This window comes from Aspergillus costaricaensis (assembly GCF_003184835.1).
Source record: "Aspergillus costaricaensis CBS 115574 unplaced genomic scaffold BO79scaffold_5, whole genome shotgun sequence".
NCBI classification, from domain to species: Eukaryota; Fungi; Ascomycota; class Eurotiomycetes; order Eurotiales; family Aspergillaceae; genus Aspergillus; species Aspergillus costaricensis.
Window position 1 is genome coordinate 270,315 of NW_020291805.1, and position 25,471 is coordinate 295,785.

General features: G+C 28.0%; 3 protein-coding genes across 3 annotated transcripts; 1 reads left to right on the top strand and 2 right to left on the bottom strand.

The window, feature by feature from the left end:
• Nucleotides 1-15,920: 15,920 nt before the first annotated feature.
• On the bottom strand, nucleotides 15,921-16,597 carry BO79DRAFT_225287 (uncharacterized protein; the record flags this gene model as incomplete). The annotated part of the gene is made up of 3 exons (XM_025683726.1): nucleotides 15,921-16,047; nucleotides 16,145-16,414; nucleotides 16,491-16,597. 3 exons carry the CDS (start codon nucleotides 16,595-16,597, stop codon nucleotides 15,921-15,923), a joined length of 504 nt encoding a protein of 167 aa, XP_025543046.1.
• A 570-nt stretch (nucleotides 16,598-17,167) lies between these two features.
• BO79DRAFT_235525 (ankyrin) lies at nucleotides 17,168-20,637 on the top strand. The gene is made up of 4 exons (XM_025684485.1): nucleotides 17,168-17,300; nucleotides 17,359-17,582; nucleotides 17,648-17,776; nucleotides 17,837-20,637. Exons 1-4 carry the CDS (start codon nucleotides 17,182-17,184, stop codon nucleotides 20,578-20,580), a joined length of 3,216 nt encoding a protein of 1,071 aa, XP_025543047.1. The 5' UTR covers nucleotides 17,168-17,181; the 3' UTR covers nucleotides 20,581-20,637.
• A 149-nt stretch (nucleotides 20,638-20,786) lies between these two features.
• Nucleotides 20,787-25,014, bottom strand: BO79DRAFT_167108 (putative long-chain fatty acid transporter). Its single transcript, XM_025679361.1, has 6 exons — nucleotides 24,965-25,014; nucleotides 24,443-24,891; nucleotides 23,682-24,381; nucleotides 23,304-23,316; nucleotides 22,044-22,834; nucleotides 20,787-21,988 (listed from the first exon to the last, which is right to left on the bottom strand). Exons 1-6 carry the CDS (start codon nucleotides 24,995-24,997, stop codon nucleotides 20,828-20,830), a joined length of 3,147 nt encoding a protein of 1,048 aa, XP_025543048.1. The 5' UTR covers nucleotides 24,998-25,014; the 3' UTR covers nucleotides 20,787-20,827.
• Nucleotides 25,015-25,471: the final 457 nt, after the last annotated feature.

Here is a 25,471-nt window from a genome sequence, read left to right on the forward strand (position 1 = left end):
TGAGAAAACAGCTAATAAGGCCCCAAACAGGTATAGTATAGAAATAATACGGAGTAGATATAAATATATTTTGAAAAGAAAAGAAAAAAAAAAAAAAAAAAAAAATCAAGAAGAAGAAGAAGAAGAAGAAGAAGATGATGATGATGATGAAGATGATAATAATGATGATGATGTTGATGATGAAAAGAGAGATTGCAGGAAACTCTAATATGAAACACGTATAATTGACAGAGAGTCTCAGGCTAAGCAACGATGACGACGTCTCTGGTGGTCACGGAGGTGATCCTTCCTACCAAAGGATTTGCCACAAACTGAACAGGAATACGCATCTGTTGCTCCGTGCTGGAGTAACTGATCTAAGTCTATACAACAAACATAGAAAAGGATCTCTTTTAAGCAGAAATAGATAATTGATTGTATCTTCTCTAGAGCTATCTAATAAAAGATAGTAAAAGTATCTTTATTATCTTCTAATCAGGAAGATACACTGCAAACTGCTGCTTTATATAAGCTGTTATTTTTAATAGGTAATAATAATAATAAGTATTTAAATATAAATAAGAAAATATAACAAGTAAAATATATTGTAAGTAAATAATAAAATATAAATAAGTAAAAGCATTATTATAAGCAAGTAGTAAAGTATAAACAAGTAGAAGTATTATTATAAGTAAATAACAAAGTATAAATAAGTAAAAATATTATTATAAGCAAGTAACAAAGCATAAATAAATAAAAAAGTATATAAGATATATATATATAAGAAAAATCAAGAGATTTTATATTATAAAAAACATAAATAGAATATGCAGAGAACGCGCGGGTCTTAGTAATAAAAATAAAGATTTAGTCTTATTTAGTAGCGCGTAAGGTGTTTTAGATAATTTTCTTATTAATAATATTATTTAAATACAGTATTATGATTTTCCTGATTATTTTTTTTATAATTAGAAATAGATTCAGATCTCAGAATTTATCTTTGAAATATACTAGATATATAATAAGATTATTTATTTATTATTACATATTCACTGTATTTTAAATTATTTTAAAAATAAAATAAATCCAGGTAATATCAGTATTATTTATAATTATTAAAAAATTAAAATTAATTATTCTGGAAGGACCTATAACCAGCTTATAAAAATTATATAAAGTTTTATTAGTTATAAAGATTACTTTATTTTTTAAGTTAATTAATATAATATTAACCAGAAAATTAATAACCATAGAATGTTTTATCTTAATAAAAAAGTCTATAATTATATTTAAAATATTAAAGTAACTCTACTTGGCTTAATTAATATTATAAATATTTATTAATTACTTAGTAAGAGTGCTAGTATTAATCATAATTATTTTATATATAATTATTTATTCTATAGAATACTTATAGTTAATAATCTAATTCTTATTTTTATATATAAGATCTCTATCTAATATATAATAACTATTAATAATAAGAAAATAATAAATATTTTTCTTTTTTAACTATATTATTGGGTCTTGTGGGATATAATTAATTTATAATTTTTTTTTAATAAAATTAACTACTTAATATTAGCTACGGGTAGAAGTAGTAATAATATTATTATATAAAATAATATAGACTTATATATCTGTGAGATAAATATATATTAATAATTTAATATTATAATTAAAACTAGTATTTATTAATTAATATATTTATAATTTTAATTATTATCTGGTAATAAACAGGTCTGACTTTTCTTTATTAAATAAAATATTTAAAATAATTAGTATTCTGTTATACCAGACTGGCAGATTATAAAAACTAATATTAATAATTTTTATAAATTTCCTGTTAGTATTAGTTATTTTATAATATAAGATTTTTATTATATTACTCTTATTATTATTGTCAGAGGAGTTATCAAAGAATAATATATTATAAATAAAAAAGATACTGCTTTACTTAGAGAAAATAGACTGAAGTAGAGATTCAGAAAGAAGTTAAAGATAAAAAGAGTTAAAATAATATAAAAGAAAGAATAGAGTAATAAAAGAAAAAAAGAATAGAGTAATAAGAGAAAATAAGATTAGAATTAAGATAAAATAAGAGTTAAGATAAGATAAAAATTAAAGTAAAATAAAGACTTATAGTAAATTATATAATATATTAGATTCTAGTAAAATTAACTAGTTAATTAACAAGCAGAGAAATAAGTAAAAAGAAAATAAATAAAATTAGAAAATAATAAATAAATATAGAAATAAATATAAATATAACAGCTTTTTATATATAGCAGAGTATCTATTACTGATATAATATAATAATAATTATAATATAAATACTAAGGTTTTTATTATTTACTTTTTTATTTATATTATAGTATTTACTGCTTGTACTAGCTTTTCTAATAGATTTTTAATATATCTAGAATATTTTTTTATATATTATTTAATAATTCTTAAATTTAATCTCTGTTCTTCTAATGTAACAGAACTTTATTTATCTTAATTTATATAATATAATTAATCTTATATTTTTTATGATTCTAAATTATTATAGGTAAGATAGATATTTTATTTAATTTATTATATTTAAAATTATTCTTATAGACCTGCTTGAGATATATAATATTAATAATAAAATAAATAATCTAATCTAATAATAGATATAATTTATATACCAGCTTTTTAATATATTAAATAATTTTAAAAGAGCTATATTTAATAGGTAATAATTTAAATAAGTTCAGTAGAATATATTTTATATTTATTTTATATATTATTTTAAGTCAGGCTTGTTTCTTTAATTAGACAGGTTTATAATTATTATTAAATATATCTGTTATCTATGCTTTTATTAAAAATAATATATCTAGAATATAATTACAGATAATAGATTAATTTTTAATAAATATAGTAGATAATACTTTGCCTGTAAATTAAATAATAAAAGATATAAAATATAATAAAAATTTATATAATATTTTAAACAGTGAGATACTGGTAGTATTTAATAATAATATATTTAGATTAAGTTATATCTTCATTATATATAAATATTAGAATATTTTATATTTACTAGTAAGTAAATATTTTAATATAATAATAATTATTTAATTTATCTTTTCTACCTGGCTGTCAGTACTCAGATAATAGATAATAATTATATTATATTTAATTTAAAATATTTTAAGAATCTCGTGCCAGAAGTCACCTGTAAACTTTAGATTATAATTAAATATAATTATATTTAATAATCTTTATTTACAGATAATACTGTTCTAAAAAGTATATATTTATTAAATAATAATCTAATTTTTTTATTTAATAATTAGTTATACTGCATATGACAACTTATTAATAACTATAAATATTATATTATAATTATTATTTTCAGGCAAGCTAATAATAAAATTTATTATAATTATATAAAATAGCCAGAACAGACTTTTAATTAGTTATAATTAGTTATATAATTTATAATTATTATAAATATTCTGACTGTATACAGGGTATTAAAAAATATAATATTATAAATTTTTTTTTATATATAATATATAGAAATCGTGTGCTAGTATTATATATAATTTATTTAATTTTAAATATCTGTATTTATTATGGCAGATCTTGAATATAGTTTTATTAAAAATATAGAAAATATATAGTCTTAGTAAATTATATTATATATTATATAAAATATTGTTATATATTTTAAATAAATAATATCTCTTATTAGATATGTTAATAATGTGATAATAAATTTATTAAAAAATTTAATTATCCAGGATTAATTTATATAGATATTTTTAAAAAGTCTTATTAAAGCCTAGATACTTTATTATTATATATAGATTGATTTTATATAACAGCTTATAAAAGATATAAATAATATTTAGTAAAAGTAGCTTTAAGTTATAGATATTTATTAGAAATTAGAATAATATATTTATATTAAAATATAATAATTCTTTTCTATATAAAATTATTATTTAATCTAAGTAAAATATTAGATATAATATTTATTAATTAAGCTATATACTATATAATTTATTAAATATCTAAAATATGCTTAGTAATACTAAGTAATCTATTATAATAATAAATATAATACTATTAGTATATTAAGATAGCTTTATTAAAATTTATATTAGTATAGTATATTTAAGCTTTATTATTATATAGTTTTATTCTGCGGAGAATAATATCTTAAAAAAATATATAATTAAATATTTAATATTATCTTTATTAAACTAATATATAATAACTCTGAATTTCTATTTTTTACTTCTATTAACATAGAACTTAAATAATTTTAAAAAATTAGAATATATAAATATTAGAGCAGAAATTAAGTATTTATAAATAATATCTTATATTTTTATATTTTAAATTATTAATTTATAGAACTTATTATCATTCTGCAGTGATGTTATAAGTATATAATTAATAAAATATTTTCTTATTTAGTTCTTTTTTAGATCTAAATATAATTATAAGACTTTAAATTTATATAGCAGTTCAGTGATTAATGTAAAATATTTAATAAAATATTAGTAATAATTAAAAAAGATAATACTGGTCTTAAAATTTTTAATAATTAATAAAAATTACATGCAGTATACTGCTGCTATTTTATTATTTATTATAGTTATACTTAAATATGAAATATAATAATTAAGTAATTGTTAGGGGTCGCCCCTTGGTTCCAAGAGTACATCACCTGTTGGACAAGAAGGAATAGCTGTTATTCAGAACAGGGCCTCAGAGCTCCTAAGGTTTTGTATATTATATTTAATTAGTAAATAATAATAAAATTAATTAGCTAAGTTCTTTAATAAAGATTTATTCTATAATATTATCTCTCTTCTCTAGTAAAATAATAATATAGAAACTGGTGTGTTTATAAACTAGAATACTTTAAATTCAGATTTTTAACTAATCTGTTTTATTATAATCTTATATTTTATTTTAGTTCTTAGTCTTCTTATTTATATTTCTATTTTTAATACTTGGTTTCTAGATTTTATACTATTTCTATTTTTTTTATTTCCAGGTATTTAATATCTTCTGGATATCTAATATTTATAGATTTTTTTTTCCTGTATTCTAATTTTAGTTACTTATTTAATATAATTTTTTTTATTATCTTAAGCAGGAATCTTCTTTTTAATATAGACTTATCTGATTAATTTATTAATTAAATAACTAATTTAAATCTTTATAAAAAAAGATTTTTTTTTTCTTTTCTCTTCTTTTTCTTATTTATAAATAAGATAATTTATATTTCCAGCCAGGTATTGGACCAGTCTAGATTAAAAATAAATATATATAAAAATATAGACTTATTATCTTCTGTATTTAATAAAAATAAAAAAATTTACTTTTTTTATTTTTAATTTTATATTATTATTTTTTTTATTTTAATCTTATCTTATTTTCTATTCTAGCTATATTACTTATAAGACTGTTTTATTTAACTCTAGTAAATAAAAAATATATTTTTAATATTTTTTTTAAAACTATAATCTTACTTCACTTTAAATCTGATAATAAAAGATAGATTTTTATTATTTTTCTTTTATTTTTTTTATTTTTTCTTTAAATTATATTTATTTTTTTCTATATTTTTCTTTTATATAAAATATATAAAAGTAATCTTTTTTTCTTTCTTTTTTTTTCTTTTTTTATATTTTTTTTTTCTTTTTTTTTCTTTTCTATTTCTAATTTAATTTTATTAATTTTTATTTTTATTCTAGTCCTGCTTTACTTATTTTTATTTATTTTTTAATCTTATTTTATTTATTTCTATTTATATTTTATCTTATTTTATTATATTGATTACTAAACTGAAAATCTTTTTTATTTATATTTATTATATTTTCTGATCTGCTAGCCTGTCTAATAATTTATTATAAAAAAAAATAAATTTATTTATATCTTGAAATCTTATTAAACTTTATAATAATTTATAATTTAAATATAATATTTAATTAACCTGTATAACTTTTTACTTTTTATTATTTTAATTTATAAGATTTCTTTATATTTTTTTTAAGAAGATTAAAGTTATATTAAAAAATAATAAATAAATATAATTATATTTTTATAATATTTATTATTAATATTATCTATTTTAATTATAATTTTATTAATTTTATTTTTATTTCAGTGCCTGTCTCAGTATCTAATAAATATATTAATAATTTATAGATTATCTTTAATAGTAAGTACTCTTGGCCTTAGATTTATTAGATTATATTAATTTTTAATTATATAAATAATTAAGATTATTATTATTATTCTTTAAAATATTAATAATTAATTCTTTAAAGTATTAATAATTAGCTCTTCAGGATATTAATAACTAATTAAATAATTTTTCTTTTTTTTTATTATTTTAATTTAATAAGATTTTCTCTAGCCCTGATAGGAGTATACTAGATTTAATTATAATTTTTTTTAGAAATTCTTTTATATATAAGTAACAGTAATATCTTAAAAAGTCTTAATTAATTTTTAAGTATTTTATATATAGTCTATCTATTTAATTTAATAATAAAATCTTTAATCTTATTTTTTTAATTACTAGACTTTTTTTAAAATAACTTTTATTAAATATTCTTTTTTTTTATTAATATAAATAGCTGGGGGCTGTTAATTATTTTTTTATTAAAATAATAATTAATTTATAGTTATTAAATATAATAAATCTATATAAAATATATTATAAATTCTAGTAAATATATCTAGATAAATAAAATAAATATTTAGTATCTTAGTAACTTAATATTTAATATTTTTTTAATCTAATTTCTTACTTAGCTGGTCAGTGTTAATATTTTTTAAATTTAATTAAATTATATTTCTAGTCTAGTATATTAGAATAAATAATTATAATTAATTTATTTATTATTCTATTTTCTACTAAATATATATTAATAATATTTTAACTTAATTATTAGCTTTCTTAATAATATAAGTAATATATTTTTCTACTTATACTGGACTCTGGAAGATCTTATTATATAAAATAAATTAATTTTTAATAAAATTAAAAAAGAACAGCTTATACTTATAATTTAAAAAAAATAAAAATATACCAGTAGATATTAGAATTTAGATATTAATAATTAATTTAATAAATAGAAAAAGCTTACTCTAGTTACTCTAATTATATTAAATATAAATTTAAAAATAAATTTTTATAATATTATTTACTTATTCAGTGGTCCTGTCTATTTAGAAATAATATATTATAAATAATTATTTTTTAATATTTATTAATAAATATAATTATTTCCAGGCCTTATTTATAAATTATATTTTATAATCTAAGATAATTATTTATAATAAATTATATTAATATATATAATTATCTAGAATTATCTAAGTTAAGTCTTTAATTATTATCTTTTTTATAATTACTAATACTACTTTTTTTTATAAATTAATTTATAATAACTAGGATATTTATATAATTATTATTTTTTAATAATCTAATAATAAAATCTATATTAATATCTTATTACAAGTACTTGAAAATTAAAAAAAATTTTAATAATTTTTTTTTTATACTTAATTTTTATTTTCCTGCAGGTGTTGTAGTTCTGTATAAATATTTATATATTTTATATTATATTAAATTAAAAATACTTTTAATTTATTATTAAATATATCTATTTCTGATCTGGATATTTAATTATTAATAAATTATAGATTTTTTATATCAGTTCTATTTATAAAGATTTATAATTAAAGATTTATCTTTATTTTTTAAAGATCAGGTTTTCTTATAAATTAATTATATATTTTAAGATTAAAACTTTTAGTTCTAGACTGGGTAGAAATCTTTAAGTATTTTTTTAAATTATTTATTTAGCTTTTTAATATTAATTATCTTATTTTTTAATTTTTTTTTATAATAATATTATATTAGCAGATATAAGAATTATTTTTAAAAATCTAGTTTAAATAATCCCGCAGTATCTTTTTAACTAGAGAAATTAAAAAATTTATATAATAATCTATTTATCTTAGTAATTAAGTATGTCTTAATTCTTTTAAAAAAATATATTAATTTAATTATTTTCTATATTTTTCCAGTAGATAAAAAAGAAGTTAAACTTATTAAAAAAAAGATTTTATTAAATATATTTTTTTAATAATTTTTTTAGAGTATAGAAATACTCCAAGTTCTTATAATCTATAATTATCTTAAATTTAAAAATAAAGTATAATTTAATATTCTGAGTCTTTATATATTTAATAATAATTAATAATTTTTTATTATAAATTTTATAATTATATTCTACAGGTATTAATTATTTTAAAAAATAAATATATAAATATAATTTTTCTTTCTTATTATATTAGAATAAGTATTCTTTTAGATTATAATTTAAAAAATTAATTTTAAGAATAGTCTATCTATCAGAATTAAAAGAAATAAATATTAATTTTATATAGAATATTTTTTTTAAATATAAGAAATTTTTTTAATATTCCTGAGTCTACCAGAATTATATATTCTTTTTAATAAGATTATGAAGAAGCTTAAGTAATTTTAAGAAATTTAATATAAATTAATAATAGAAATTAGTAAATCTAATAAATTTATATACTTTTTTAATTATTATAAATAATTTTTATTTTTAGATTATATAGATTTTTTCTAGGTCTATATTTATTTCTTATTTAATTTTAATAATAAATTTAAGATACTTTATTTTCTTTTATTTAAATTTATATTTATTAATATCTAGATATAATCTAGTATTTTATAATTTAATTAAGACTTTTTAAATCTATTTCTAGTATTATTATAAAATTTTAGTTAAAAAAATAAATATATTATCTAGATAAGTAGAATAGAATTTATTTAAATATTCTTATAAAATCTAGTTAATATATTTCTGAAAAATACTAAAAATATTTATAAATCTAAATAAAATAATTAGTTATTTATAAAATTTATATTAAATATAGAAAGCTATCATCTATTCTTATTTTTTAATAATATATATTTTATAGAATACTGTAAAAATATTAAACTTAATAAATTATTATACTTTTTTAATCTAGTTTAATATTTTATAAATTAAGAATAGCAGGTATTGGTTCTTCTTTATAATAATATTTAATTTATAATAATTAATATAGAAATAGAGATCTTTTTTTAATTTTTAAATAAAAAATATAAAAACTACAGTTAATAAGCTATTTATTTAAATAAATTTTTTATTTAATAATTTTATAAATTTTTTTCTGAGTATAATAAATTCTTTTTAAAATATATTATATAAGAATTTTTATAAAAATTAAAATATTTTCTTATTTTTCTTCTTTAATTTAATAGAGTAGTTAATACTAGATTTATAATATAAAAATAAAGTTTCTGTATTTCTTAATTTAAATAAATTTAAGAATTATTAATATTATTTTAGTAGCTTGTCCTTTAAATTTAATTTAGATTTAATATATAAAATCTTTTCTATATTTTTTAGAAATATAATAAATATTTTTATCCTTAATTTTAGTATTTTTTTTTAATCTATATTTAAAAGATAATAGTTAAAATCTGGATAAAGATATATTCAGACTAGAATATTTATATTATCTTAATCTAGATTTAGATTATTTAAAAATAAATTTAATTTTAATTTAATTTAATTTTTCTATTATAGTACTCTAGCTAAAAAAAACTTAAAATAATATTATATTTCAGATTATAATTAAATATATATATATATAATTCTGATTTAGTGTGTGCCCTGATATCTAAATATATTTAAATAATATAATTAATAATTTTTTTTTTTTTAATTTTAAATATTAAAATTAAAATAATAGAGACCAGGTCCAGCTTATTTTTTTTTATTTATTTTTAGATTAATAATATTATAAATAAGATATTTAATATTAATTATAATACAGGTATTAGCTACTTAGTTAATAATAATTTTTAAAAATAATAGTTTAAAATTTATATATTTTTTTTTAAAAATCTTCTATTAAAAATAATTCTTTTTATTTAAAGATTTTTATTTATAATTTTATATAGAAACTATTCTTTTTCTTAGTTCTTATCTTGCTTGCTATCTGTAATTTCTTTTATTAAATATTTTCTATATTTTATAATAATTACTTAGACTAAAGATTAGAATATAGATTTTTAATAATAATTTTAGATTAGATATTTATTTTTTTTATATTAAAGATAAAGACCTGTTTGTCTTTTTTATTATAATTTTTTAATTAAAATTTATTTAGTAAAATAAAGATTATATTAGTTTAGATTTTTGGATTAAACTGTATACTTTTATTTTTTATTATTTATTATTAAAATAATATATTTTTAATTTATAATATTTTTCATGTTGCTTATTAAAATTATATAAAAATTATAAATTTATATATATTATTAATAATTCTAATATTTTTTTTAAATATTATTTATTTTATATTATAACTATATTATTAAAATTAATTATAATATTTTTTATAAAAGAGACTCTTCTCCAGACTAATAATAATTTATAATAATATATAATTAATTAAGTTTTCTAATATTATAATTTTAAGAATATCTTTTTATATTATATTATTTATCTAGATTAAGATAATATTAAAATCTTCTAGAAAGTTTTTAAAGTTCTTACTATTTTATTAAAGAAAGTATAATTTTTTTAAAACTTTTATTTTTTAATTCTTATCTTTATAGATTTTATCTAGTTTCTTTATTATTTTTTTATAAGTAGCTGTACTATCTATACTTTAATATTATAATAAGATTTTTTTTTCTGTATTTTTCTCTAGTTATTTAAATATATAAATTACCTGGGATATATTATCCGGATATATAATTAAATTTATAAGAAACTTAGACTATAAATATATTTTAAATTTAAAATAATCTTTTTTATCCTGCCTGTTGAAGAGTTTAATTTTTAAATATATAAGTCTTAATTATAAAATTATATACTAAAAAAAAATAATAATATTATAAGAAGTATTATTTACAGCTTAAATATTAATAATATTTTATAATTTTATAATATATTAATTCAGCTGTTCGCGTTTATTTTATTAAATTTATTAATAATAATTTTATTAATTTATTATTTATTATTCAGTCTTTTCTAGCCTATTAATAAGATTAGTAAGGAATTATAACTATATTATATTATTTATTATTTTTTTATTCTGTTCTATTCTATTCTGTTATATTTTATTAATTATATAATCAGATTTTATACTATGGATTTATCTAAAAAATTATTTTTAATATTAGAAATTATCTCTTAATTCTAAGAATATATTATTTATTAAATAAGAAGAAATAACTACTGTTCAGAACAGGGCCTCAGAGCTCCTGAGATTTTATATATTATGTTTAGTTAGCAGGCGGCAATAAGACTGGTTAGCCGAGTCCTTTAGTAGAGGCTTGTCCTGTAACAGTAATTTAATTAATAGGTATATAAAATAATGTTTTATAAAAAATAATATTATTCTGCTGGCTTAAAGCAGGTTAAGAATTAAATCTAGATAATATAAATATTTATCTAGAATTTAACTATAGATAATAATATTATTAATATATACTAGTATAAAATCTTATAAATAATAACTTAATATAAATTCTATCTTTGCCTGAAAGAATCCAGGGAAAAAGATAAATTCTATAAATATAATAATTAATTATTTATATTCTTAATGCAGTGTAGTAAATGCTATTTTCTAGTAGTTTTTATATTTTATAAATTATTAAAAGTAGTTTTTAATAATATTTAATAATATAAAAATAATTAAGCTATCTAGAGTTTTTAATATATTATTTTATTATAATAATAGATAAGTATTTAGAATTAGATATATATTAATATATTATAAATTAATAATAATATAAGATTTATTATGCTACTAGATAATAAAGACTAGTAAAAATATAAGAAAAGATTTATTAAGAGATATTTTTTTAATCTGTTCTATTTTTTATAAAAAGTTTAAGATACTATCTATTACTATGCGGTTTTTATATATTAGAAAATATAGATTTTACTTTAAATTTTTAATATTATATTTATTATAAAACAGGATTATTATTTTTATATTAGTAAAGTATTTAAGCTCTGATCAGAATAATAAAAAATATTTATTTAATATAATTTTTATTTAGAAAATATAGTCTTCGCCTTATACAGGTAATATATTAGTATTAACTAATAATATAAAATTAAATTCAGAAATGGCTATAGATAATTTAATATTATTAAAATTAAGATTATCAGGTATATTACTGTAAGTATTTAATAAAAGATTACTACTAGTATCAGACCTGATTATAGTTTATATAATATATATAATAACTGTTATTGTTGTTACTAATTTAAGATTAAATATATATTTTATAAATTATTTCTAATATATCTAAATTTAATTATTTTCTAAATTTATATATAGCAGAATCTAATTATTATTTATAATAAATATACTAGATAAATTATTAAATAAGCTGATTTCTTGTTTAATCTATAATATAAACTTAAATTATAATAAAGTATTATCTGGAATATAATAAAAATATATTATTAATAAGAAATATTCTGTACTAGAATTTATTATTATATTTTAATTTATATAAATATCCTGCTTCTTTCTAAAGAATAGATATATATTATATATAGATTAAAAAAATATAGAATATATATTTTAGAATTAAATATATGATTTTAAAAAGTTAATAATAATATTATTTATATTATATATATTTATATTAAATAATATACTAGTAGACACACGCTCAAGTACTAGAATATTTATATTTAAGTATCTATCTGTTAGTAGAATCTTAAGGAAAATAATTCTATCAGTAGTAATATTAGATTCTAATATATTAAAAATAGTTAATTAGTATTAGATAATAATAGTAAAAAAATAAATAATAAGATATTTATATAAGATACATATAAAGTCAGAGTCAGTATTTAAGTAAATAAAAATTTTCCTATTAGATATAGATATATAAATAATAAATATTTATAATATTTACTTTATAATTATATAATTTAATATTTATTATTATATAATAAATATAAAGAAAGATTTAAATATATTTTTAAGATTTTTTATTTCTAAGAAGGACTTTAGTTTTCTATTATAAAAAATATATTAAAGTCTGTACTAGACTTTAATAAGTTTTCTAGATTAATATTATTATTAAAATTATTATTTATTTTAATATATTTTTTTATTAAATATATATTTTTATTAGACTACTTCTGCTTATTCTTTTTTAAGTATTTATAATTTTAATAATTACTGTTATAATAGCGATAAGACTGACTAAATTTTATATTATAATAACTGAAAATTTTTACTAGAAAATTCTTATCTTTATTAATCAGATTATTAACTAGCTTTAAATATTTATTATAATACTTATATTTAATATAGTTATATATTTTAATATAATTTTTTTTTTATTAAATAATTATTACTGGTGTTTTGTACCGGCTTTTCTAATATATAAATAATATTTAAAAGTTTTAAATAACTTGTTCTTTATTAATTAAATAAAATAAATAAAATTATTATTAAATTTTTTTTATAATTTACTTTTCAGAATCTTTTTATTTACTGTACTGATAACTCATAAAAAAATATTTTTTAAATAAAATAATTAATAAGTAAGAGATTATTTATTTTCTTAAATCTGAATTTTAACTGTTATATTTCTTATTATATTTTAATAATTAAATACTTAAATTTATGTTTAAGTTTTTTATACTATATTTTAATCTTATAAATTATCTGGTCTTAGAGTATCTTAAATAATTTAATATATTATATAAAAATCTAATCTTTAAAATAAAATAAAAAAATATTTAATATAGATTACTGTTCTTCCTGAGCTATAATAATTTAAATTTATTAAATAAAAAATTTAATATTTATTATTTTTAAATTAAATATTATTATATTATTAGACTTCAGCCAATAAGGATGTTATTCAGTAGTATAATAATTAATAAAATAATAATTAAGATTAATATAAAATTAATTATAATTTTATTTATTATTATATCTATCTTATCTATTATAATTAAAATAAAAAAGATTTATTTAAACAGGACATGTACTTGACATATAGAAAGTATTTTAAAATTAATTATTTTTAATATAAAGATTACTTTATTCTTTAGTAATATTCTAGAAAAAATTTAAATTTATTTATTATTTATAATAAGATTCACTGGGTTTAAAATCCTGTGCTAATTAAGATATATTAAATTATTATTATATTATTTTTTTTTAATTAAATTATTCTTATAATATTTATTTCCTGTATTATATTTATTTTTAGTAAGTAATATAATTCTAGTCAGATTACTTAAATATTTAATTAAGATTTAATATTTATTATTATAATTTTATGATCTTAGTATTCTGCTTTTTAATTTATTAATAATAAATATATTATTTTTTATATTCTCTTTTTCTTATATTTATTTTATTGGTCTTATATATATCTGAGATATTATACTTATTTAATATATAGTAGAAAGGTCTATGTTTAAACTTTATTATAATCTTAAGTAATTTCTTAATAATATATTTAAATTAAAAAAATTAATAAAATTAATATTTATTATTATATAAATTTTCTAGTATTAGCTTTTGTTCAGAGTAAATATAATTCTAAATATTTTATTAATATTTACTATATATAATTAACTTATAAAATAAGCTATTAGATTAGATATACTAAGATTAGATATTTTATTTATTTAATTATATTATTATATATAATATAACAGGATTATAGTTTATTTATAAACTTTTATTATCTAAGAATTATATAAACAAAAAATATTATTATTTTAGATATCAGATTTAATTAAATTATTTTTTTTAGTATTATTGCCTGACTTATTACAGATTTTTCTAGTATTAGAAAGACTAGGAATAGTTTTATATAAATTTATAATATTTATTATTATTTTTTTTAGTATATAAGATATAATATTATTATTAATAATTATTCTATTCTTGAGAGTTATAATCATAAGAATTTAAATTTAATAAATTAAGTTTAATAAGGTGATATTTGATAATATAACTTTTAAAGTATATAATAATAATTAAGAATTAGATTAAAAAAATTCTGCTTTTTATAGAATGTTCAGCTGGTATTTAATAATAAATATTTTTTTTAAAAAAAATAATTAGATGTATAATAAAAAATAAAATAATATATTTTTATAATTATAAGATATAAATTTGATATTTATAAGAAAATTATTAATTAAGATAATTCTTTTTATTCAGATTTATTAAAGATATAGATGAGGCGGCACTTTTCTGCTATATTAATAATTATATTTAGTAATTATAAAGAAGAGAATACCAGTACTATACTTATAGTAAAAATACTTAATAATACTTACAGTGAAAATACTTAATAGTATTTATAGTAAAGATGCTTGACAGTACTTGTAGTAAAGATACTTATAGTAGAAATACTTAATCTTACTATTACTATTGATCTTGTAGTTTTTAAGGACAGTAAACTTAGTTTTCTTAGAAATAATATAAATCTTCTTTTTATATTTTTTATTATTATTATGTAGGCGCAATGCCAGGTAGAAAGTAAACTTTATTTAGATATTATAATTTAAAAAAGTATAGCTGTTCTTGAGCTTAGATACTACTAGTTAAAGAAAATATTTTTTCTGTATATTCTGTGGACTGTGGTTTGTTATATAAGAAAAATAAAAATACTTTAAAAAATATTAGGATATGCTACTATGTTGCTCTATACTAGAGTAATTAATCTAAGTTTATATAATAAATATAAAAAAGGATTTTTTTTAAGCAGAAGTAGATAGTTGATTATGTCTTCTCTAGAGCTATCTAATGGAAGATAGTAGAAGTATCTTTGTTATCTCCTAATCGGGAAGGTACGCTGCATCTGGGGAGATATGAATCGATTTAAGATGGCGGACAAGGTCCCCTTCAGTGCTGAACCGTGTGGAGCTGGAACAGCCTCGCCATTTGCACTCAAAGATTGGTGGGCTATGAGCATTAGATGGGGCACGGGGGATTCTACTGCATTAATATTGTACTGTTAAATACGCCATGTTGATAGTAGTAGATGAAGCGGGCCGCATACCTTCCCGGAGCTGGGTGTGGCTGGTGGCTCATGGCGCTATTGGGGGCAAGCCAGGTTGGGTTCGTGTCTGCATTGGTATCCGTCCAGTCTACTGGTAGTCGCAGGGGCTGACCACCAGTGATACGAGTGGAAGCATACAACAAATCAAGTGACTCGGCAGGGATTTCATCATAGGCAAAAGGCGCTTGGGCAGTCTGCGCCACACCGCCGCCTTGTGGTGGAATGTTTCCGTCCCCCGTCGGATTGACTGTGCAAACACGAGGTTCAATACTACGGGGTGGACCAGCAATCGAGGTAAAGGCTCCATAGGGGGTGATTTGCAAAGATGTAGGAGTCTGGCCGGGACACTGGAGCGGCTGATGACTGGGGAAAGAGGAATTGACCGATGGGGAAGCGGTCTGGATGAGTACTCTCCTCTTGGGACCCTGGGAAAGAACTGGTCGGCCACTCCATGATGAACTCGGATGGGCAATGGTAATGGTGAAAGAGATGATTCAGGTTTCAATGAGTGCTTTGGTGTTTGGATTTGGCCAGAGGTCATTACTAGAGAAGGTGCCCTTTTATATACTAGAAAGGGGCCTTCGTGCTGTGTGTTTCTGTATAGATGGGCTTAGGCTGGCACTTGTTGATGCATTCGATCATCCGGGATCTCAGTGACGGCACACGGTTTATCATCCCAAGATTTTGGACAAGACCAATCCCAGAGGGCGATAATCAGGCAAGACGCTAAACATGGCTGCGCTCCACCAGCGTCGATTTTCTATTCGTGCAGCCCCCTGGCAGGGCTAAAGAAGGTGCATCGAGATTCTGGAAACCGCCAATAGAAGGAAGGAAACTGGCAGGGAATGTACCTTCCCGCCCACGCCTTGATTCGTCAGGCTTACTGCTCTAGTGGTTCTACATGTACTTGGTCCCTTTTGGGTGGACTAGGCTGATGTGCACCTCGCCATTCACTCCCCTATAAGTACCAGGCTGACTCCCACCGGAAAGAACGCTTTTCCTTCTACCTCTCAGGCACAAGTCCACAACATCCAAGCATGGCTGACGCCATCTGGGAGTCTTACCGGCCCGAACTGGAGCGTCTCTATATCCATGAAGGCCAGAAATTAAGCGAAGTCAGGGAGTATATGCGAACTAAGTACGGGTTCGATGAAAGGTCAGTACAATCTTACCCTACTGCACCTACAGACACAGAGAATCTCATATCCAAATAGAAAGTCACAGTACGAAAAATACTTCAAGCGATGGGGCCTGCGAAAAAATCATTCTCTGACCTCAGCGGAGGGCAAGTTCATCGGGCGGCGAATCGACAAGAGAAAGAGGGAACACCAGAAAGAGAGCGAAGTGTATGTCGACGGGGTTCAATACCCTCCCAGCAAGCTGAAAAAGTCTCGATACAATAAGACCTTTGTTTCGACGGTGGATAACCTTCCAAATGGTCTGTTCAGCCTGTTCCCATATCATTTTGCTCACATGAATCCCAGGGAGCTAATAGAGTCTTAGCTCCTTCTCCCAGTACTCCAGAAGGAATTGTTGTCTGTACTCCTGCAACGCCGGGTATGCGGCTGATTTGGAATCACTCCCTTCCATGGTCGCAATTTGCCAAGCTGCTCAAGCCTGGACGAGACGATAGTATGTTCCTGGGGCTATTTCCACTCCTCTTCTTCAAAACTGATCTGAACGGTTGTATAGATCTGCCGTCGCTACCGTCCGCCCTGACTGTGACATCGCCACAATCCCCTGGTGCTTTGATAAACAACATCAATCGAGACTTGATGCAACGACTAGGCTCGATAATTCCTTGGAAGACGCTGTCCCATCCACCAAATATCAATAGCTTTTCCCGTATAGTGACTGGACTTAGTATTTTGATGCCGGAAGAGTTCAATGGCCAGCATCGTACCCTCGCCACAAGGCTGTGCAACACTCCACGAACGACAACAGAGAGTCTTAACTTAGAACTATTCTTGTTGTCTAACAACTTCGTCTCCCACGGTCCAACTGGCAAATCCAAAAGAACTATGGCTGCCCATGACCAGAATGTGATGAAATTGTTCCACGCGTCTGGCTGGAAGAATAAAAAGCACATTGAGATCTTGTTATCAACTCGAGAGCCCACCGCAGAGGCCATAGCAGAGAAACTGTTTGCCAGTGCACTGCGACTCTTGGATCTGGACACTGTGAAAATGATGTTGGAGGCTGGAATGGACCCGGATAGTCGGGTCGACACATTTGACGACGGTCCTCTTACATGTTTACAACTTGCTGCTCATATGACGAACAGTGATTATGGCATTGAGACCGTCGAACTTTTTGTGTCTCACGGGGCCGATATCAACTTATCTTACAACGACTGTCCTCCCCTTTATTATGCACTTCAATGCAAGAATTCTGAGACAACCAGGCTATTACTGTCCCATAATGCAATTGTCACGCCATCATGTCTCGCAACTGCCGCAGAGATGGGCGATTTGAGCCTCTTCATCGAGATAGTAGATCGAGTTACCGACGTGAATGCACGAAGCGGATGGCAGGATCCTAGTCCCTTGGCGCGGGCAGTGGCGTGTGGCAATCTTACGACGGTCAAACTCCTTCTTTCTAGAGGGGCAGATATAAATGCATTGTTGAGTATTGATTTCGACCAAGACTTTGGTGTGACCACAGTCCTAGGGCTTGCAGCCCGAAGAAAGAATTTGCAGGTTATTCAGGTAATGCTCCAGTCTTGTGTCTACGTCGATCCCAGACTAGATGGGCTGCCTTATGTTTCACCTCTTACCCTAGCTATTGAGGCTGGTGATATAGAAATAGCCCGGTTATTACTTCGAGCGGGTGTTGGCATCCAAACTGCATCTGAGGGCTGGGGGCTATCACCCCTTGAACGTGCTATCAAGAGGAAAGACGCGGAGATGAGCAGATTTCTGATAGAGTGTGACGCTCAGACACACATGCCCTATTCAGATAAACAGCAGAACTCTTCAGCTCTCCTCCTTGCCGTCCAGAACGGTTATAGCGACATTGTTTATAAGCTAGTCCAAGCAGGTGCACCGTTAAATGAAGTCTACAGTGATGCGCCTGGAACAGTGCTTGCAGCAGCCATTGAAAAGGGAGATCTAATGCTTATTCGCATGCTGGAGTCCGCCGGGGCTACATTAATTGGGCCAAAGCTCCGAGGAATCGGAAACTTGCAACTCGCAGTGTATCTACAAGAAAGGGGTGTACTGAACGATATCCTCGAAGTATGTGGAGGGAGAATTCTGGCCCGTGCAATCTCCGCTAAAAAGCCTGAACTGGCGCAGTGGCTACTTGCATATCGTATTAATTTCGACGGACATCCCACTATGCTTGATTCTTCCGGACTTTCAGAAACGCCGTTGCAAGCCGCAATTGAAGCAGGATCACTTTCCTTCGTGGAGAGCATCATGGCACGTGGCGCCAAAGTGACCGACCGTGACCTTGCTACAGCGGTGGGTCTTGGTGACTTTGATCTGCTGAGTCGCCTTTTGGCCGGTTTCCTTGGGAGAGCTCCCACCGCGATCGGATGTGCGATCGTAACGGGCAAAAAAGAGGCTATAGAACTGATACTCAATGCAGGCATCGAACCAACAGGAACACCGCAAGCCTTCTACGACAATTGGTACGAAGACGCTGATCTCGACTTTTTACCCGAGGACCCGCAATCAGTCCTTGAATTGGCGACACAGGTGGATGATAGATCATCTCTTCAAATTCTTCTCCAATATTGTATCTGGGACAAACGGACTATCGGCCGTGCATTGACTATGGCTGTTATTTGTCAACGCACTGGGCTAATAGATGATATCCTGCAGCAGGTGGAGGACATGAATCAAGAGTTTAAAATTTACTACCACGACACGGTGAATGAGGATGATGAGGAAATACCAGGATGGTGTGAGATTCTCACACCTCTACAGGCTGCAGTCAAGAACCAGTTGGTATCAATAGTTCAATGTTTAGTCAAAAACCCGCAAACCAATATTGACTACCTAGGGGAGGGCGCGGGTAGACGCACGGCGCTACAACATGCGGTCAACAACGGAAACATGGACCTAATCAACTTCCTCCTTGACCACGGAGCCAATGTCAACAGTACACCATCAGAGGATGGCGGAGCTACCGCGTTGCAAATTGCTGCCATTCAAGGCTACCTGGGAATCGCTCGCAAGCTCATCGACCTAGACGCAGACGTTAATGCTGCTCCTGCACGACGCAATGGCAGAACAGCCTTGGAGGGAGCAGCAGAGCACGGGCGAATTGACATACTTCGGCTACTTCTTGACGAAGGAGCATCGCTGGTAGGCAATGATGGTGAACGGCAATATCGGCGTGCTGTGGAATTGGCTGAGAAAAATGGGCATATGGCGGCCGCGAAGCTCTTGAAATCGTTCAAGGATCAGGTGGAAGAAAGTGGTCTTTGAATTATGTTGATTAATTAACTACGAAGGACTTTCCGGTATTATGTGTGATGTATTGTCTTATAGGCTTAAAATGATCAAATTTGTCTGTTTCCATTTATGTTCTCGTCCTCGGGATCGATACACTGTAAGGGTTACCCATTAATCAGCGTCAATGGGATTATTTTACCAATTGATTGAATGAAAACCTACTACACTATCTACATGTCCCTGTATTTACTAGTATCCAGAAAACACTAACTGGACCAGCTCACAGCTTGGCCTGCCCAGCCTGTAGTCGGTCCCAATCCTTCGACTCAAACGGCACATACTGGTTCCCCTGGAGCCAGTACATCCGGTCACTCGCCGGAACCAGCGCAGGATCCACACCTTGTGTCCGAAGAGTATGCTTCTGCTGCTTGTTATTTCCCGTAGCCTGCATCTCAGCCGTGATTCGGAGAAACTGTGGAGCAGCAAACCGCGGAAGATTCTTCACCACATGCGCAGCCAGACTGTTCAGACTCTCTTCAGATGGAGGCAGAACCACAGTCTGGTCCTCGGAGCGTGTCTGTTGCTGAAGAACAATGGCGGCGCAGCCAGCACGACCGTCATGGTTTGGCAACGCCACTCCGTAGACGTTGGCTTCGTGCACTTCCGGATGCACGCCCAGCACCTCGGCCACCTCGCTGGTGGACACGTTCTCGCTCTTCCAGCGGAAGGTGTCACCTAGACGGTCGGAGAAGTACCACCGACCGTCTTTGTCCCATCGGATCAAGTCTCCGGATCGGTAGTAGGCGTCACCTTTGCGAAACACGTCGCGAAGTATCTTGCCGTCCGTGGCTTTGTTGTTCTTGTAATAACCGACGAAGTTCTCTCCGGGGTCCTGCGGGTTGAGTGCATATAGCAACTCGCCCGGATCGCCCCGCGGGACCTTCTTGCAGAAACCGGACTTGGGGTCGCGCCAGGGTTGTTGGGTTTCTTGGTCAACTTCAACAATAGCGACACTGCGACCGATGATCATACTGGTGAGAAAGCCGCTACGGCCAATTGCACCCGCAGTAAAGTCGTTTGAGGAGATATTGAACAAGCCGCCTGGGCCTTCGGTAGAGGCATAGAACTCGGCAATTGTAGGGATATTGAACCGTTCCTTCACCCGGTTCCAAATATCTGGACGCAGGCCGTTGCCTAGAGCTAGGCGAATCATATGCTTCTTGTCTAGGTTTTCCCCGGTGACAGGATCGATGGCGGGCGGCACTGCCAAGAGGTATCTCATGGTTTCACCCACGTATTGCACGATAGTTGCATCGTTCTCCCCGGCTTCCCGCATGAAGCTGCGAGCAGAGAACTTGCGACCGATGATCAAAGCCGATCCTGTCCACAAACATGGCATGAGACCGAGGATGGCTGCGGATGAGTGATAGAGAGGCATGCACTATGATGAAATTAGTGAGTTTGAGAGACAGTACAGGAGTATCAAAGAAGCGTACCGTGAACATCCGGTCGTCCTTGGTCATCTTCAGCCAGGTATTGGTCATTACAGCACCAGCCCAGACCTTCCTCCAAGGGAGAATCGCGGGCTTGGGCAGGCCGGTAGTTCCACTGGTGTAGATCAGCGTGGCCATGTCGCGCAGCTGAGTGCCGCTCCGAGCTGTGTCGTCCTCCCGCGTAGGCTCCATTCCGAGGATCTGAGCCTCGACTTCTGGGGTGAAGAAGACCAGATTGACCGAATCACCTCCGTCTCGGAAGTCAGGAGAAGCAAACAGCTCTAGTTGTTCGGGCGTGAATTTCTGGCGAAGTTCCTCCTCAACGAGCAGCAGTCGTGCGCTTGAGGCCCGAACCGAATGTGTCAAAGGCTGCCCTGTCAGATTGTAATTGATAAAGGCGGGCGCAGCGCCAATACTCCAGAGACCCATCCAGATAAAGACGAACGTCGAGGAGTTCATGAAATCCATGGCGACGACTTCCCGGGACTTGACTCCGTGAACCTGCTTGAACCAGGTGCCATAGCGCAGCGCCAGCACGTACGTTTCGTGATATGTCCAGCTCTGTCCATTGTAGACGATGAACGGCCGATCCTTGGTTTTCGGATCGCGGGCATGCTGCTCCAGAACATAGAAGAAATTGACCCGATCGGTTCGCTCAGAGGACTTGGAGTTACTAGCTATACTGAGCATGGAGGAGATTGAATGTTTGTCTTGGAATAGAGAGAATTTGGCATTTAGATATGCAAGCGTGGCTACCAGCGCCGAACCGACGATCGGGAGAGGGACGGGGAGATCTGGTAGATCATCTAGTCAGTACCGGAATGCTAGCTATACTTAATATATAATTATGGTAGGGAGCTCACAGACCAGGTATCGCAGACATTCTGGGAGTTATTTCAACTGTTTATGTTGGATGGTTCGGAAGAAGCGGCACACTGATATGGTCTGCCCGTTGGTGGTCACCGGAAGGAAAGGGAAAAGGAAGGGAAGCACGGAGACGAGCAAATGAGCCGGAAATGAGGATGCGCGCGGGGTATTAAATACTAGCAGAGGAACAAAGGAACTGTTGGAGCACGAGTTGGCATCGATGGAGCTTTTAGTTGACAGCCATGAGGCTGAGCCAACAAGATCCTTGTCATTCAATTCACTATTTAAGTACTAGTTAAGTATGTCGTTACGTGGAGAGGAGCGGGTGAACAGAGTTACCTCGGCTGGACGGAACAAGCGCTAATGATGGGTTGTGCATCAAATGAAGCTGGTCACAGTCTCCACTAACCTGGAATTATTGTTATTCAATGGTCCAACAAGAAACCAGTTGATCAGGTGGAGACTCGCCAAGTTGGCTGGTGGCTGAACCGGCCAATGGGTCCGTGGAGAGTGTGGGAATAACCGAAAATAAGCCTTCGTTGGGGCTAATTCCATCCATCGCTACTACACTAAAAGCAATAACTATGGCCGGACTTATTGATTAAGTAACTTTGATGTTCGGGTTGATGCACGGGCTGATTGATGCACGGGTTGTACCTGATTTCACCTTTCTCCGGTCAATGCATGCTACATGCTACATGCAGCATTGGCTTGGCTAACTATTGAATTTATTCTCTAACTTACTCAGCAGATTTCTTAAGTCCGTCTCCTCACCGGCACGTTCCTATATTCCCCGTCCATGAATGATCGCAACGCCTCCATGGCTTGTTCCAACACCTCCGTCTCACACACATACCCAATCCGAACATATCCCTCATAATCCTCTCCTTCCCCAAAACATGAGCTTCCAGGGACAAACATCACCCCAATCTTGGCCTGCAGTTGTTCACAGAAGGCTACATCGTCCACTGGATGGCCTTGGTTGTTAAAACGCACAAATGCCGTTGTACCTGCTCGCGGCTTAACCCAGTCACATGCCCACCGATGTGACTCGATGAATTTCTCCAAGATTGCCAAATTCCGGCGGGCCAAGTCAAGGTTCCGCTTAATGAGGTTGGGCTCACACGCGGGGGCTAACGCGTAACTGGCAATAGCATCATCCAGCTGGCCGACGGAAATGGTTGTGTAGTCCCTGGCGCTGGCGCAGGCCTCAATGATTGAGCGGTCGCGAGATGCAATCCATCCAACACGGAGTCCTGCCAAGCTATATGCCTTGGACATGGAGCCGGTCACCACGGTATGCTCGTATCCTAGAGACAGGAGCGATGGCGGGGCTTGGCCTTCCTCGACAGAGTGATACAGCGGGCGGTAAACCTCATCGGCATGGACAATAATGGACGAGCTTCGAGCTATTTCAACGATATCCTTCAATGTCTCCTGGGGTATCACCGCTCCGGTAGGATTTTGAGGGTTACTGTACGGTGACATATCTTGATCAGAGAAGCCGGTCAGTGGAATTCGAGGGGTTTACTCACTTGAGGATAATCATTTTGGTATTCGGACGGATAAGGCTCTTTAGTTCATTGATATCCAGCCTCCAGTTGTCTGCCTCTTTCGCCTTCCACAGACTCACCTCAGCCCCGAGCGATTCCGGGACTGAGTAGAGCTGCTGGTATGTGGGATAATGGCAGATCACATGGTCGCCGGGCCCAACCAGAGTATAGAGCAGGAGAAAATTGGCTTGGATGGCGCCAGCAGTGATCAAGACATTGTCCGATGGCAAGGGTGTTTGATCCGAGTACAGCCTTGCCAGGTTTCCCCGGAGTCGTTCTGACCCACGAATAGCTCCGTAGGTGAGCTTAATGCTCAAATCCAATGGGTCGGACTTGTCCTCCGACAGCTCCCGAAGATCATTAAATGAGATTGACGCACAGCATGTTTCTGCCACATTGTATTTGGCTGTGGTTTCATATTTGTCCATCCACTTGTACAGAGTAGCACGGTTAGCTTCATCTACTTAAAATATGCGGGGTTGTCCGGTTGAGGAGGGGTCATACTTGTTCCACGGCGAACTCTTTGATGTGAACCATCGCGAAGGCTTTTTGAGGATAGACACTTGTTTACTTCTAACAACAATACGGTCCTTTCTCAACAATGACTCAATGAGTCGGAATGCTTTTCCTTTATATCTCGTGGAAATTCAGGTACCGAGTCACGTGAGAGTTGAATATGGGGTTTCCCGATTGGGTGAAACGGAGGAGAAAGTGGATGAAGCCAGGCAAATCCAGCAAATGACCGGTTAATTTACTGTTGCCGTCAACATGAACCATCGGAATATATTCGAGGCCATCCTACTGATATCCACCGCGCCCTGTAGGTGACAGTATGATCCACAGTAGACCAATATATGCCGTAGTTACTTTGAAGCAACGTAGGTCGCGGTAGGTACCCGATAATACCACATCGCGCCGGGCTATCATTGGGTGGGTGCCCCAGGCTGTCAGGCCACAGATTAGCGCTTCTCCGCCCTCGTCATCGCCTCAACCGGTTTCCCCATCCAGCCT

Coding starts and splice junctions, on each gene's coding strand:
- BO79DRAFT_235525 (XM_025684485.1), top strand. CDS start 17,182: ATGGCTGACGCCATCTGGGAGTCTTACCGGCCCGAACTGGAGCGTCTC. Junction 17,583..17,647: donor GGTGGATAACCTTCCAAATG/GTCTGTTCAGCC, acceptor ATAGAGTCTTAG/CTCCTTCTCCCAGTACTCCA. Junction 17,777..17,836: donor CAAGCCTGGACGAGACGATA/GTATGTTCCTGG, acceptor ACGGTTGTATAG/ATCTGCCGTCGCTACCGTCC.
- BO79DRAFT_167108 (XM_025679361.1), bottom strand. CDS start 24,997: ATGGTTCACATCAAAGAGTTCGCCGTGGAACAA. Junction 24,892..24,964: donor AAGAGTTCGCCGTGGAACAA/GTATGACCCCTC, acceptor ACTCTGTACAAG/TGGATGGACAAATATGAAAC. Junction 21,989..22,043: donor AGGACGACCGGATGTTCACG/GTACGCTTCTTT, acceptor ATTTCATCATAG/TGCATGCCTCTCTATCACTC.